The following is a 13,170-nucleotide window of genomic DNA, read 5'->3' as shown; positions in this document are numbered from 1 at the left end:
ATTGAAAACTACCATTAGTGGAAGGCCTGGTTTTTCTGTTTTCTTCTGCACAGCATACATTCAGTGTGTGTGTTGGCTGACTGCACGTTTTGTATAATCTTAGTGGGGCCAGTGGCTGGTGAACATCTCAAGAAATGAAATGTTTTATAAGAGATCTACACCAAAGGTATTTGCATGGGCATTCAAGTGGGCTGGATCAATTCCAGATGTTTAAGAGTTTCACAAAAAAAATTACATTTTATCACAAAGTGATATATAGTCCAGACTTATCTGAAGAGGAGAGTGCTGCATATTGGGCTGCTCCAGGAAAAGTACCTAACTGTGTTGAAAGGATTAGCCTTACACAAGAGCTGAAGGGGCCAAACATATTATGCAGAGTACTCGGCCTACTGTGAGATGAATCCTCATCTGGGTCCGCCCTCGGGTCCCATTTCAGGTTCTGGGGAAAAAGAGACGGGGCAGGATGCTATGTAGCATTCAAAGGACAATTAGGGTGTAGAGAAATCATGAGTTAACTTATATTCTCTCAATACCGACCAGGTTTGGTTCCTGGACGAGATGTCACAGATCATAATACCACGTATGCCTCACTACATCATAATTAGAGTTAATTTGAATCCACAGCTAGATAGATCCCACCTGCACCTGCATGGCTCTCCCATAATGTGCCTAACGAACAGGTTCTGGGACTGGAAGCACCAATGGAGGGTTATAGTTATATGGAGGGTAACGCACCCAGAAGACCTTGACTATTTTTTCTCTGCCTTACATGATTTGCATGTCCTGCTGGACACCTTCTTATAAATGCTGGATATCCACTAAGTGGCTACTGTTTCTGAATTTCGAGCTAGGACAATATCAGATCATCATCTCATTAGGATAACTCTAATCTAGATCAGAACACACCAGTATTCCAAGTTAAAGATTGAAAATGGAATCCTTAAAAGATGTGGTCTTTCACCATTTCATTGGTGAAGGTATCCAGAACTTTGGTGCACAGAACGAAGGTACTGTCATGTCTATACTATTTGCGTGAGATGCCTTCAAACTGGGTATTAGAAGAGTGTGCACTGCAGGGACTGTGGGCGTTCACCAGATGCTGACTGAGACGACTGCAGCTAAGGAACTCACTCTCAGAGACATTGAACAGGAGGGGCCTTAGAAGCCTGATTTGAAGAAACACTATTAGATGCCAAAGAAAAGTTGGTGGAGCTTGTGGAATGACTCTACTGCTTCGATTATAAAGGATATATGGTGCACTGGACAATTAAGGGACATTACTGGCGTGGCTATCTAACCAGACTAAGAGAGGCTCACAAATACTAGAACCTGAGAATGTGCAGGGTGCCAGAGTTTACAGACAGTTAGATATTAATCAGTCCTTTTGCTATTATTCATACTGCCCTATACACTGATAACTACCAAGTTAGGGCAAATGACATACAAGACTTTCAGAGAGCCCTACCCCTGCTTCAACTCACAGCAGAAGAGGCAGAGACTTTAGGCAGCAAAGTGAGGGTAGAGGAAGTTAAAGCAGCAGTTATGGAAATGGCCAAGGCAACGGTCCCAGAATCCAAAGACTCAGCAATGGAGTTTTATGCTGTCTATATTGAACATTTAGCTCCGCGGCTCACAAAGGCATATTGCGTGGCAAAAGAGGGAAGGTATCTACCTTTATCATCAAGAGAAGCACTGGTGATCCCTCTACTTAAACCCGGAACAGCTACCCACGATGTAGCAGCCTTCAGGACGTTGTTGATGTTGAATGTTGACAATAAAATACTCTGCAAGGCTTTGGTTATTGGCTGAAACAAATCATGCATGTGAGTAATTATCTAAGCCTGTCTTGTCTTTTATTGGACCGTGGCGGGGTGTGGGGCACCAGGCTCTACCCTTGTGATTGGAGATGGCTATTTCCCTTACCAAGAGTTAAGTGATGCAAGGACAGTGTTAACAGCATACCTGTCTTCTGTTTCAAAGTGATCAGTAGAGTGAACAGGCCTTTTTACCCATATCATGGGTGTGATGCCTACTGGTCCACTCATGAAAATGTCTGTGTCTGTGTACTTAACTCACCCTTGGACTGCATGGATTGCGTGTGGTGCCCAACAGCATGTAACACTTGCTTGTGTGTATGCTATGGTACATAACATGAAAGCCTGTGGGTTCCATTTACGAAACACAGGGTGTTGAGAACCTTAGAGGGTTGAGGACTGCAGGATCCTGATCGGAGATGTGTATTGGTGACATTTCTGAGGACTGGAGTGGAAGCACACACAGAAGGAAGGGGAGAAAACCTTTCTTTCTGCAAATCAAAGGTCTCTAATTGACCACAGGAAGAGTTACTGGTCAGTGGGGACGACTGTGCTCATTGTAGGGGAGATAGTGTGACTGATAAGGTTGCCACTGTGGCCCAAGGAATCTTGACAGAGAGGAAGGATTCGGCCTTTGAACCTTTATGGAGAATATTTAAATGGACCAGAAGAACGAGTTACTTACCTTCGGTAACGACTTTTCTGGTGGATACATTAGCTACCTGTGGATTCCTCACCTCATGAATACTCCCATGGCGCCAGCATTCGACGGAAATCTTCTTACTAGTCTCTGCACGTCGACGAGGACGTCACTGTCGCCCACGCGACGCCGTCTGACGTCATACAGGCAATAAGAGGTCCTCGACGACGTGCGGACGTCAGTACCAATCATTTTTTACGTGCATGAGAACAACCAGGCAATGCAATGAAAGAGCAAGGCAACATCCATTATATTGTAAAAATACACCACATTGTATGAATAACTGTAAATCTTTTTATGTACATATATATATATATAAAACTCTCTCTTTTAAAATATATACACACACCAAGTATATACACAAAGATATATACATATATACATATATATATATAAATATATTATATATACATCTATTGCACCCTCAAAGACCAAGAGGAGCGCACTCAAGGATTACTTGGTAAGACCAGAAAGGCAACGGGGAGGCGGGTGGGACCGTGAGGAATCCACAGGTAGCTAATGTATCCACCAGAAAAGTCGTTACCGAAGGTAAGTAACTCGTTCTTCTGATGGATACAACTACCTGTGGATTCCTCACCTCATGAATAGAGTCCCAAAGCAGTACCACGCCCGGCGGTGGGTGCCTAAATGGTCAAACCAAGAAATCCTGCAGCACTGACCGTGCAAAATGGCCGTCCCTTCTAACCTCAGAATCCAAACAGTAATGTTTTGCAAAAGTGTGAAGGGACGACCAAGTTGCGGCCTTGCAGATGTCGACCACAGGAACACCTCTGGCCAAGGCCGAAGTGGCCGACTTAGCTCTGGTGGAATGAGCTCTAATGCCCTCAGGAGGATCCTTCTTTGCCAAAGAGTAACATATTTTAATGCAAAGAACAACCCACCTGGATAGTGTTCTCTTGTGGACTGCCTTTCCTCTCCTCTTGCCCACGTATCCAATAAACAGCTGATCCTCCAGCCTGAAATCCTTTGTTCTATCGATAAAGAAGCTCAACGCTCTCTTTGGGTCCAGACGGTGCAGTCTTTCTTCCTCTTTGGAAGGATGAGGCGGAGGATAGAACGTGGACAAAGTAATTGCCTGAGCCAAATGGAAGGGTGAAACAACCTTCGGGAGGAAAGCAGCCTTGGTCCTCAACACCACCTTATCCCCATAAAAAGTTGTATAAGGGGGTTTTACTGATAAGGCCTGCAACTCACTCACTCTCCTTGCTGATGTTATAGCTATCAGGAAGACTGTTTTTAAAACCAAATACCTCAAGGGGCAAGAATGCATAGGTTCAAAAGGGGACCCCATAAGGAAAGTCAGGACTAAGGACAAATCCCATTGTGGCATAACGAATGGCTTTGGAGGATATTGATTTAGAAGACCTTTCAAGAATCTGATAACAATAGGGGATTTAAATAAAGATGGTTGGTCTGGAAGACATAAGAAGGCTGACAAGGCCGATAAATAACCTTTAATGGTAGCCACTGCACAACCTTTCTGCGCCAGAGATAGAGCAAAAGACAAAACGTCCGATAGATGAGCATGCAAAGGATCAATCTGCCTCTCTCCACACCACGCAACAAATTTAGACCACCTATTAGCGTAGATAGATTTAGTGGAGTGTCGCATGGCCGCTAATATAACATCCACTACCTCAGGCGGGAGAGAGAAGGAACTCAGGTTGCCCCGTTCAATCTCCAGGCATGTAGGTGCAGACTCTGGAGGTTGGGGTGTAGAACCTGCCCCTGCGACTGCGAGAGGAGGTCTGCCCTGAAAGGGAGACGGAGCGGCGGGCACATTGAGAGTTGGAGAAGGTCGGAGTACCACACCCTCCTTGGCCAATCCGGAGCTATTAAGATTACTAGAGCCCGGTCTTGGCGAATCTTCCTCAATACTCGAGGAATCAAGGGTATGGGAGGAAACGCGTAAAGCAACTGGCCGCACCAGGTCATTTGAAACGCGTCCCCCAACGCTTCCTGCGTCGGATACTGAAGGCTGCAGAACAACGGACAATGCGCATTCTCTCGAGTGGCGAACAGATCTACCCGAGGAAACCCCCACCTCTGGAAGATTAAACGGACTTGATCTGGATGGAGACGCCACTCGTGGTCTGCCGAGAAGTGGCGACTGAGACTGTCCGCACGCACGTTCAAAACTCCGGCCAGATGGTTTGCTATCAAGCAAATCCGATGGTCCTTTGCCCAGGACCATAGTCGAAGAGCTTCTCTGCAGAGAAGGTACGACCCCACTCCTCCCTGCTTGTTTATGTACCACATCGTGGTAGTATTGTCCGTTAGGACCTGTACCGACTGACCACGAAGGGAAGGGAGGAAGGCCTTGAGAGCCAGACGTACAGCCCGTAATTCTAACAGATTGATGTGAAAAATCTGTTCCTCTGGAGACCAAAGACCTTTGATCTCCAGATCCCCCAGATGAGCTCCCCACCCTAGAGTGGAAGCATCCGTTATGACTGTGGCCACTGGTGGCGACTGCTGGAACGGCTTTCCTTGCGAAAGATTGTTGCTTACAATCCACCACTTCAAATCCACAGCAGCATCTCTGGAGATCTTGACAGTACCCTCTAGATCCCCTCTGTGTTGAGACCACTGCCTTCGGAGGCACCACTGAAGAGCCCTCATGTGCCAGCGAGCATGCGTGACCAACAGAATGCAGGAGGCAAAAAGACCGAGCAGACGAAGGACCTTGAGGACTGGAACTACCGCTCCATTTCGAAACATTGGAACCAAATCCTGAATATCTTGAATCCGCTGAGGCGGAGGAAAGGCCCGACCCAATGTTGTATCCAGTACTGCCCCTATGAACAGGAGGCGCTGAGAGGGCTCTAGGTGAGATTTGGGCTCGTTCACCGAAAAACCCAGGTCGAACAACAACTGGGTTGTTGACTGCAGATGACGCAACACAAGCTCCGGGGACTTGGCTTTGATCAACCAGTCGTCCAAGTAAGGGAATACTGCTATCCCCTTCCTTCTGAGCTCTGCCGCAACCACCGACATCACCTTCGTGAAGACTCGAGGTGCTGAAGTAAGACCAAACGGAAGGACCGCAAACTGATAGTGTTGCGATCCCACCACAAACCGGAGATACTTCCTGTGTGACTTGAGTATCGGGATATGAAAGTAAGCATCCTGCAAGTCGACAGACACCATCCAGTCTTCCATGTTCAACGCCAAAAGCACCTGTGCTAGGGTCAGCATCTTGAACTTTTCCTGCTTGAGGAACCAATTCAAGATCCTCAGGTCCAGAATTGGTCTCAAACGACCATCCTTCTTGGGAATCAGGAAATACCTTGAGTAAACTCCTTGACCCCTTTCCTGCTCCGGGACCAACTCCACCGCGCCCTTTAAAAGGAGGACTTCTACCTCCTGTTCTATCAACAGGAGGTGTTCTTGTGAACAATACGAAGGGCGGGGCGGGATGAGGGGCGGAAACTCCCGAAAAGGAAGGGTGTAGCCTTTTCCCACAACACTGAGAACCCAATTGTCCGACGTAACAGTCTCCCATTTGGTGAGAAAATGCTGTAATCTTCCCCCTACAGGAGAGGCGTGAGTTGGAAATGGTGGAAGCCTAAGGCTGCTTCCCCTGCTGCACCCCGCCAGAGGATGAGGAAGAGGCAGAGTGCTGCTGAGAGGCTCCTCTGGTGCGGACCCTACCTCTCCCCCTAAAAGATCTATAGGGATGGGAAGAGGCAGGTTGCTGATATCTTCCCCGAAAGGAAGAGGAGGAAGAGCCACGCCCAAATCCACGAAACCTCCTGAAAAATCTGGAAGAGGCCGTGGAAGAAGGAGCTTGGAGCCCTAACGACTTAGCCGTGGCCCTGCTTTCCTTAAAACGTTCCAAGGCCGAATCAGCCTTAGCCCCAAACAGTTTGTCCCCATCAAACGGGAGATCCAACAATGTGGACTGTACATCAGCCGAAAAGCCCGAGTTACGGAGCCAGGCCTGTCTCCTTGCCACCACAGTTGTGCCCATTGCTCTGGCTACCGAGTCGGTGGTATCCAGTCCCGTCTGGATAATTTGGGTCGCAGCAGCCTGGGCATTTGAGACAAGATCCAAAAGACCCTGGGGAAGCTCTGTAAACGAAGAGGAGATGTCATCCATCAGAGCATGAATATACCTCCCCAGGATACAGGTTGCATTGGTGGCTTTTAACGCCAGACTGCAGGACGAAAAAATCTTCTTCGACTGCGCCTCTAGCTTCTTTGAATCTCTGTCCCCAGGCACCGTCGGAAAAGAACCAGGCGCTGACTTGGACGAACAGGAGGCCTGCACCACCAAGTTGTCCGGCGTAGGGTGCCTGGACCGAAAACCAGGGTCAGTTGGAGCCGCCCGATACCTCCTGGCCGCGGCTCTGTGAACTGCTGGGGAAGATGCCGGCCTCTTCCACACCTCTAAAACCGGATCCAGCAGAGCGTCATTAAAAGGTAACAGAGGCTCCGCCGCGGCTGAGGCCGGATGTAAGACCTCTGTCAAAAGGTTTTGTTTCGCCTCCACCACCGGCAAAGGCAGGTCCAAAAAACTAGCTGCCTTCCGTACCACTGCATGAAAGGAAGCAGCCTCCTCAGTATATTCCCCCGGGGACGAAAGGTCCCACTCAGGGGAAGTGTCCAGCCCACTGGCCGACTTCAGTCCACGCAGCCCATCACCCGAGTCCTCTAGCTCTCCTTCCTCTAGGGCTCGTTGGTACTCCTGCTCTTCTAGTACCCGGAGAGCACGTCTCCTTGAATGCAGTCGTTGCTCAATCCGCGGAGTCGACAATGCCTCCGCCGAAGTCGGAGATCGGCGCCGATCTTCCGAAGCCACCGACGCCGCATCCGGCGCCACAGGTAACTTCGGCGCCGACTGAAGAGCAGTTGAAACGGATGGACCCACCGGAGTCACAGGCCGAAATCTCGACGTCGACGGGATGGAAATCCCTGGGGCCAATCCTTCCGAAGCCACCGGAGCGGCCACCGGCGCCGACACTGGCGCCGAGCCCACGTTCCCAAACGGGAGAAAGGGCATAAAGGGTGCCGGCCGAAGAGGCGCAGGATCACCCAAAGAAAAGGCCAAAGGCCCAGCCGGAGCACCCCCTGGAGCCATCTGTTGGAAGATGGCATACATCGCATTCAAGAATGCGGAACTATCGGCTCCAGGGGTGGGAAAAGCCGGATACTGGGGTGCCTGTCTCGGAGGCGACCCCGACGCCGGCCTCGGCGTCTGCGCCGGAGAAAACACTTGAGGCTCCAATACCTCAATCACCGACGCCTGTCCAGGTGAAGTTGGAGACGCCGGAGAAGGCAACGGCGTCGAAGGATGCGGCGTAACCGTGGGGCTGACCTCCCATGTTCTTCGGCGCCGATCCGGAGACCTGGAACGAGCCTCCCTTGAATGACGCCGAGATTCTCTACGGCGCTGGGAGTCTCGATGACGCCGATGTCTTGGAGAAGACTTCTTGTGATGCTTCTCCTTTGACTTGGCCATAAACAGCTTCGCCTCACGTTCTTTAAGAGCCTTTGGATTCATGTGCTGACATGAATCACAAGTCGAGACGTCGTGGTCGGAGCTCAAACACCAAAGGCAATCGGAATGAGGATCCGTCACCGACATCTTGCCTCCACACTCACGACAAGGCTTAAATCCAGACTTTCTCTGCGACATTATTTCCACAGCGAAAGACTACGCAGCAAGATATACACTGTAACCGCAAGAGTAACAGTTGCTCCCTCGAAGATAACCGTTTCGAATGCACGGAAAAAAGGGAACTGACGTCCGCACGTCGTCGAGGACCTCTTATTGCCTGTATGACGTCAGACGGCGTCGCGTGGGCGACAGTGACGTCCTCGTCGACGTGCAGAGACTAGTAAGAAGATTTCCGTCGAATGCTGGTGCCATGGGAGTATTCATGAGGTGAGGAATCCACAGGTAGTTGTATCCATCAGAAAGGGGGCCTCTGTAAAAAGCGGGTTGAAGCCAATCTGCGCGCCAAAGTCAGCAACCGCCATGTCACCAGGAAGGGGGCCAACCATGGAGACAAGGCTGGTACCTCTGTGCAAGCTGAGGTCATGATCCGCTCATATGACCAAGACAGGGGGTTACTGTGACTCAGGGTCACTGGACTGGTTTGTCTTGCTGAGGAAGCCTGTAGGAATACTTACTGATTGCTCATGACCCAGCCAAATGTGTCTGGCACCGGTCATCCGAGGGCTGAGGAGGCTGAGACATCAACGGGGAAAGAATGCCAGAGGTTTGCAGTTCTTCCGCATCTGGAAACCAGAGCTTGTAACGGAGTGCCTTGGTGCTCCCGGGATTTCTGGCTGCCACCAGATTGGGTAAGAGTGTTCCAGGCTGTTGAGTTTCCCAGGGACTTTCACAAACTTAGCACCTAAACACGGCTAGCATTACATCTTAAGGCAAGACACAGACTTTGTTACGAGGGGACGAGCATGCGCCACATCAGGGAGTTGCATTCAGTACTGAATGAAGAATAACCAATCACATTTGATGGGACGGGTGGGCTTGAGATTCGGCCTGGGACAGCAACAGCATGCCAACCTTAAGAGGCTGCGGGTGTTATTTAGTGTGTCAATTCTATGCTTTGTGTGATTATATTAAAATGCTCCACTTTTGATAAAGGCAAGTATTTGGCTGGAGAACCGTCTTATTTTTGTAACTGTGTGTACTTTGAGTCAAGAGCCTGTGTATGCCTGGTAAAACACCCGTTCAGTACACATGGAATACCAGGAAAAATAAACTGAGGTAAGTAAAAAAATATCTAGAAATGTGGGTGCACCAGATGGGAATCTGAATACGATAAAATACATGCAGTGGCGTAGCGTGGAGGGTGCAGGGGGGGCCGGCCGCACCGTGCGCAACATCTGGGGGGGGGGGGGGGGTGCACGCTCGCACTCGCGAGTGCTAAAATCCACGGGTTAGGGGGCGCAAATTACTTGCCTTGCCCCGGGTGCTGACAACCCACGCTACGCCACTGAATACATGCAGTGTGCACTAGCAATGTGAGGTGCCTTAAAGAGGATCAATGAACAGTGTAGACGATATACTCACTGTGTTTAATATGAAGACCACAAAACAAAGATTGTACCATTATTAATATATGAGGGAATAATCTGATTGCTATATAGGAAGTCTTCTACAAAGATTCCTAAAAACTCCAAGCAGATACTTCTATGTTCAGAAATCAACTTCAATTAATCTCAATAGGGAGCCAAGCCCTGATATAGACACATGAGGTTCTTTAAAGCATCCAGAAGGTGGAGATTACACTGATGGGGAAAGTAGATGCAACATGTTGTCATCAAGCTGAATACTGCAGTGACAGCTATGCCACTTTTTACACAGAATGGACTAAAGTATTGAACCGCTATGATTTATACACTAACCTCACAGTTACAGCTAGACCAACTTTATAGTCAGCAACATGAAGAACTTTGAGTAATTCATCAACTTGCCAAATTCAGAAAACAGCTTGACCACAACTGCAGATGTCTGTCTCTCGTCCTGCCTCACACCCTGGGAGGAGACAGTCATTCGGATATGGGCACAAACCATATTGTTTGTTTATCTGAGGTAGGCAAGACTGGAGTTAGGCATTTGTAAGGGCTCTCAGGGACGACCTAATACATCTGCTTTTCCTCTTCGGGTTCAGTCCATGTTCTGCTTGCATTAACCTTCCTGCTTGCCTTTCTTTGCGGTATATAATACATTATTTCATCATTTTGGGGTGCTTGTCATTTATTTATAAGTTATCATTTACAACTCAGAAATTCACCCCTGCAAAATAATGCGGGTTGACGTTGCTCACAATATAGGAAAAATCTACAGCCATACAGAGGGCTTAACAGATCACATTCAGATTTTACGAGTGATGCATCTACAGTTTCTTGTCCAGGACAGCCCAGCACCATGGCAACTCTTGCAAGAGCAATTTTGAAATGTAGTAATCCTAAAGGCTCAAACACACTGCCACCCGCATAAAATGCAACATCTTTTCTTAAGTCATGCTTTGCACAATATTGCAAAAAGGTATTCCGCCACATTTACACCTGTAAAAATTATGAAGATCCAACAGTGGCAGCACTGCTATATTTCCACCCTGCTTCTAATAAAGAAGATACTTCAGATGAGTGGGTTCACAAACCTCACATGAAAAGAAAAAGGCAAAGCAGCAGCCACCTTAAGTGCAATAGCGGGAAATGCTTATTTTGGAGGTTAACCGACTATAGATGTTCTTCGGTAGCACCCAAGCACCTATAGAATCCAGCAATGTGTGACTTCATTTGATTAGACAACGTTTTGAAACTTTCAACACCCTGAAAACAGCAGCATGTCAAGTGAAAACACTGTTCCTCACATTTTTTGCTGAAACCACTGTAAAGAGCACATTCATGCACTCTCGCTGTTTTGTTTTTGAAACTGGCACTTCACAATTTTGGGTGTAAAGTTTAAACTACAGCCATGTCAAGGGTATTTTTCTAACACAACTGTGCTATATTTTTACAGGTCACCTGCTTCTGGTGTAGGAACACTAGCCCACACAGAAATCTAGCAATTCAACATACTTTTGAAAGGGAATCTTGTAGCGAATCAGTTGACATCAATGAAAGGAAGGTAACAGAAATTCGCAGCCGAGGATAACTGGCTTCTATTATGCATCCTTACTATTCCCAGCCACTAATAAAACCCACGTTGAGTTCGTTCAAGCAGAGTACATGCGAAAGAAAGGCCAGAACTGCAGCAAGGTGGAGTGTGATTCGGGCAACCAAATATTCACTTTCAAGGAGGATATACTTCCCAGTTTGTACTCTGGTTATAATTGGTTCATTTAAGCAATGGCCGAGATTTAGCATTTCAGAAGAAAGGGATTAAAAAACTTACAGAACTGGATGAACAATAAGTTCTGGACTGTATGACTTTATTACTGTTGCAGCATCTTTGGTACAAAATACGTGGGACAAATCTGCTCCCTATGGAAAGAAAACACACACAATCCATTAAAAGGTAACAATGGAAATGTCTAATTGCTTTAGAGGTGTTAATAGGGGCCAGAGTGTATAGTCATTCATCCTTATACTGTTTTAGTGCAATAATGACTTTTCCCCTGGAAAATGAGATTTTACAGCGCAAATGTATTCTCATTATGAAAATGCCTAATAGTTTAAAATCAACTCGATTGTAAAAGAACGGATTTTTAAACAGCTATCAACTTATGAAAATGAAAGTCTAACCCTTTAAACTTGCCATACATTAAATATAGGAACAATCAAAGAATACTTTTGCTTTTAATTCTTTTCGTTTGAGACAGTTGTAAAAAACATTTGCTATGAACTTGGGGTGGGGGCTAGGAGAGAGCTTCAACAAACAGCAGTGCTGTGTAGTATTTAGCATACCGTACATAGCCTCTGAGGTAAATGGGTTTTGTGTGGAATCTATTATCGTTCTAGGCATTTATGTTATGTAGTTGGAATGTTGGATTCATTCTGGATGGTTGTACTGCTTGCTACAGGAGGGGCTGGGGGGGTAGTAATAAAGAATATTATCACAGTAAATGGATTCAAAATTACTTTGATACTGGGGAATATTACATAATTTTCGTGATGACAGATGGATTATTTAGGGTAACTGCTAAAATAGCTAGATTATTCATGTGATTATACGATTTTAGGTATGCCATCCAGTATGTTCTGGAATGCTAGGAATGTCACAGCAGATTTCTTTAATAGAATGATGTTACCCCTAACAGAAATAGACAGGGGTATATGGAATTAATACTCAGTCGCCAGTATTTCTCAAGTAAATGTCATTCAAGACAGCTTTGATAGAAAGAAATGGTTGGGGGCAGAAAGCAAGGATGTAGTTTTGAGAGGTGAAATAGAAAGCTGTAAATAGTTGGAGTAACCAAAAATAATCTTAAAGATGAACTGAGAGGATTTTGGGAAGTCAGGGATGAACTGAGTTTCAGTGACTCATTTTATGAGGATAGAAAGTTATTACACCTAAAGATTTACACAAAAAATATTCTGACCCATGTCATGTAAGACATCAAACGAACCGAGCAAAGATTGAAAGACATCTATTGATAGCCAAGAATTGATATAAAAGTGGAAAGATTTGTCAAAGCATGTGTAAAATGTGAAGTGGCTGACAAAACGCAGAAAACCTTGAATCCTTCAGTAAGTTCTTTGGGGGGTCCGAGGCTGCCCTGGGAGGAGGTAGCTTTGGATATCACGAAACCTATAAATTGGCAGGGCGAAACTGTAAAGAGCATTATAGTTTTGGTGGATATGTTTACAAGGTTGTTTGCAGTGTGTGCCATGGGTAAAGTGAATACAAAAAATCTGATTACGTTTATGGATGAGGTGTTTTACAGGGAAGAATTTCCTGTAACTATTCTCACTGATAATAGTGTACAATTTAAAATCAGCAGAAATTAATGAGTTTTTAAAAGTTTCCAGAGTTAAGCAAAAACTTGCAGCTCTTTATCATCTTTGTGGGGATGGTGCAGTCGAAAGGATCAACAGAAGTATCAAAGGCATTTTACAACTCTCCAATAAGAGCAATGTGTTGTGGGAGGGTGGGAAAAAGTGGTGTAGGCATACAGAAAAACTAGTCATGGGTCAGTAGACAAAAGCACACTT

At 46.6% G+C, this 13,170-nt stretch overlaps 1 protein-coding gene across 5 annotated transcripts in view; it reads right to left on the bottom strand.

Moving 5' to 3' along the window:
• NAXD (NAD(P)HX dehydratase) overlaps positions 1–13,170 on the bottom strand; it is a 359,272-nt gene that overhangs the window by 119,864 nt on the left and 226,238 nt on the right. For all 5 annotated transcript variants that reach the window (XM_069205114.1, XM_069205117.1, XM_069205115.1 and 2 more), the window contains one exon: positions 11,411–11,499. In XM_069205114.1, the coding sequence (XP_069061215.1) occupies positions 11,411–11,499 (89 nt within the window). The remainder of the gene's footprint in view (positions 1–11,410; positions 11,500–13,170) is intronic.

This window comes from Pleurodeles waltl, chromosome 8, assembly GCF_031143425.1.
Source record: "Pleurodeles waltl isolate 20211129_DDA chromosome 8, aPleWal1.hap1.20221129, whole genome shotgun sequence".
Classification (NCBI taxonomy): domain Eukaryota; kingdom Metazoa; phylum Chordata; class Amphibia; order Caudata; family Salamandridae; genus Pleurodeles; species Pleurodeles waltl.
Note: the sequence above shows the minus strand (reverse complement) of the source record. Positions and strands in the feature narration are given on the sequence as shown.